The sequence below is a fragment of the Ipomoea triloba genome, chromosome 2 (genome assembly GCF_003576645.1).
Source record: "Ipomoea triloba cultivar NCNSP0323 chromosome 2, ASM357664v1".
Classification (NCBI taxonomy): domain Eukaryota; kingdom Viridiplantae; phylum Streptophyta; class Magnoliopsida; order Solanales; family Convolvulaceae; genus Ipomoea; species Ipomoea triloba.
Genome location: NC_044917.1, coordinates 14,002,337 through 14,003,268, shown reverse-complemented (window position 1 = coordinate 14,003,268; position 932 = coordinate 14,002,337). Strand labels below are relative to the sequence as shown.

The 932-nt window shown below is 27.4% G+C and overlaps 1 protein-coding gene across 1 annotated transcript in view; it reads left to right on the top strand.

Moving 5' to 3' along the window:
* Nucleotides 1-646: 646 nt before the first annotated feature.
* LOC116011381 (heavy metal-associated isoprenylated plant protein 7-like) overlaps nucleotides 647-932 on the top strand; it is a 3,000-nt gene continuing 2,714 nt past the window's right edge. The window contains exon 1 of the mRNA XM_031250940.1: nucleotides 647-847. Coding sequence (XP_031106800.1) covers nucleotides 839-847 — 9 coding nt within the window. The 5' untranslated portion in view covers nucleotides 647-838. The remainder of the gene's footprint in view (nucleotides 848-932) is intronic.

Here is a 932-nt window from a genome sequence, read left to right as displayed (position 1 = left end):
GATTTCAACAGAAGGGCTCTTTGCGGTAAGAAATTGATACTCGTAGACCAATTATGCAAGTTTTAAAAGTTGTGGATCAACATTGTCAGTGCCACAATACTCTTGGGTTCAAAAGTGCGAACAACTAAAATTGATGAAATGAAAATACCATTATACCCGTGCTATAAATGGAAAAAGTTTTTTCAGTGAAAAACTAATGAAGAATTTACTGGAATAATGATTTGCCCAAAGAAATTTATACTTGTCAACCAATTATACAAGTTTTAAAATATTAATGATATAAAATATTAAATATAAAACTTAAATTATTGATGATATTTACAATTTTATTATATTATTATTCTATTTCTTACGAATCCTTCATTACAAATTTGATTTGAAGTATAGCATATGCAAATAGCATATGATATATAGAATTGTAATTTGTAAGTCACCATAAAAGTTGCTAATGAATATATTCATACATTACTTTATATTTCCTTATGAAGTTTGAATCTTTAGTGAAATAAAAAATTGTACACTCTAATTTTATAATTATTATTTACATACGGCAGTAAATTTTTTAATTCATAAAATAATAAATAAAAATAAAAAAACAATAAAAACAGTATTATTGGGAAATAAAAAGGGGAAATGGGTTGTGAGATCTGATAGCCATCCGTTAAGCCACCCATCACCCATGTCTCTTCTCTTTTCCTTTCTCACCAACTTTTAGAGGGAGAGAGAGACAAAATAAGCACAGAGAGACTCCACTACTCTAAAAAAGAAAATTATAATCCCAACCCAAGCTAAGCTTATCATCTATCTATCTATCTTTTCATTTCTTCACTATTTCCCGATGGGGGAGGTATAGAAGAACTACAGATAAATAACAGATTATATTTCTTATAGCTTCTTTTTTTTTTTTTTTTTTTTTTTTTATGGGGTTTTTG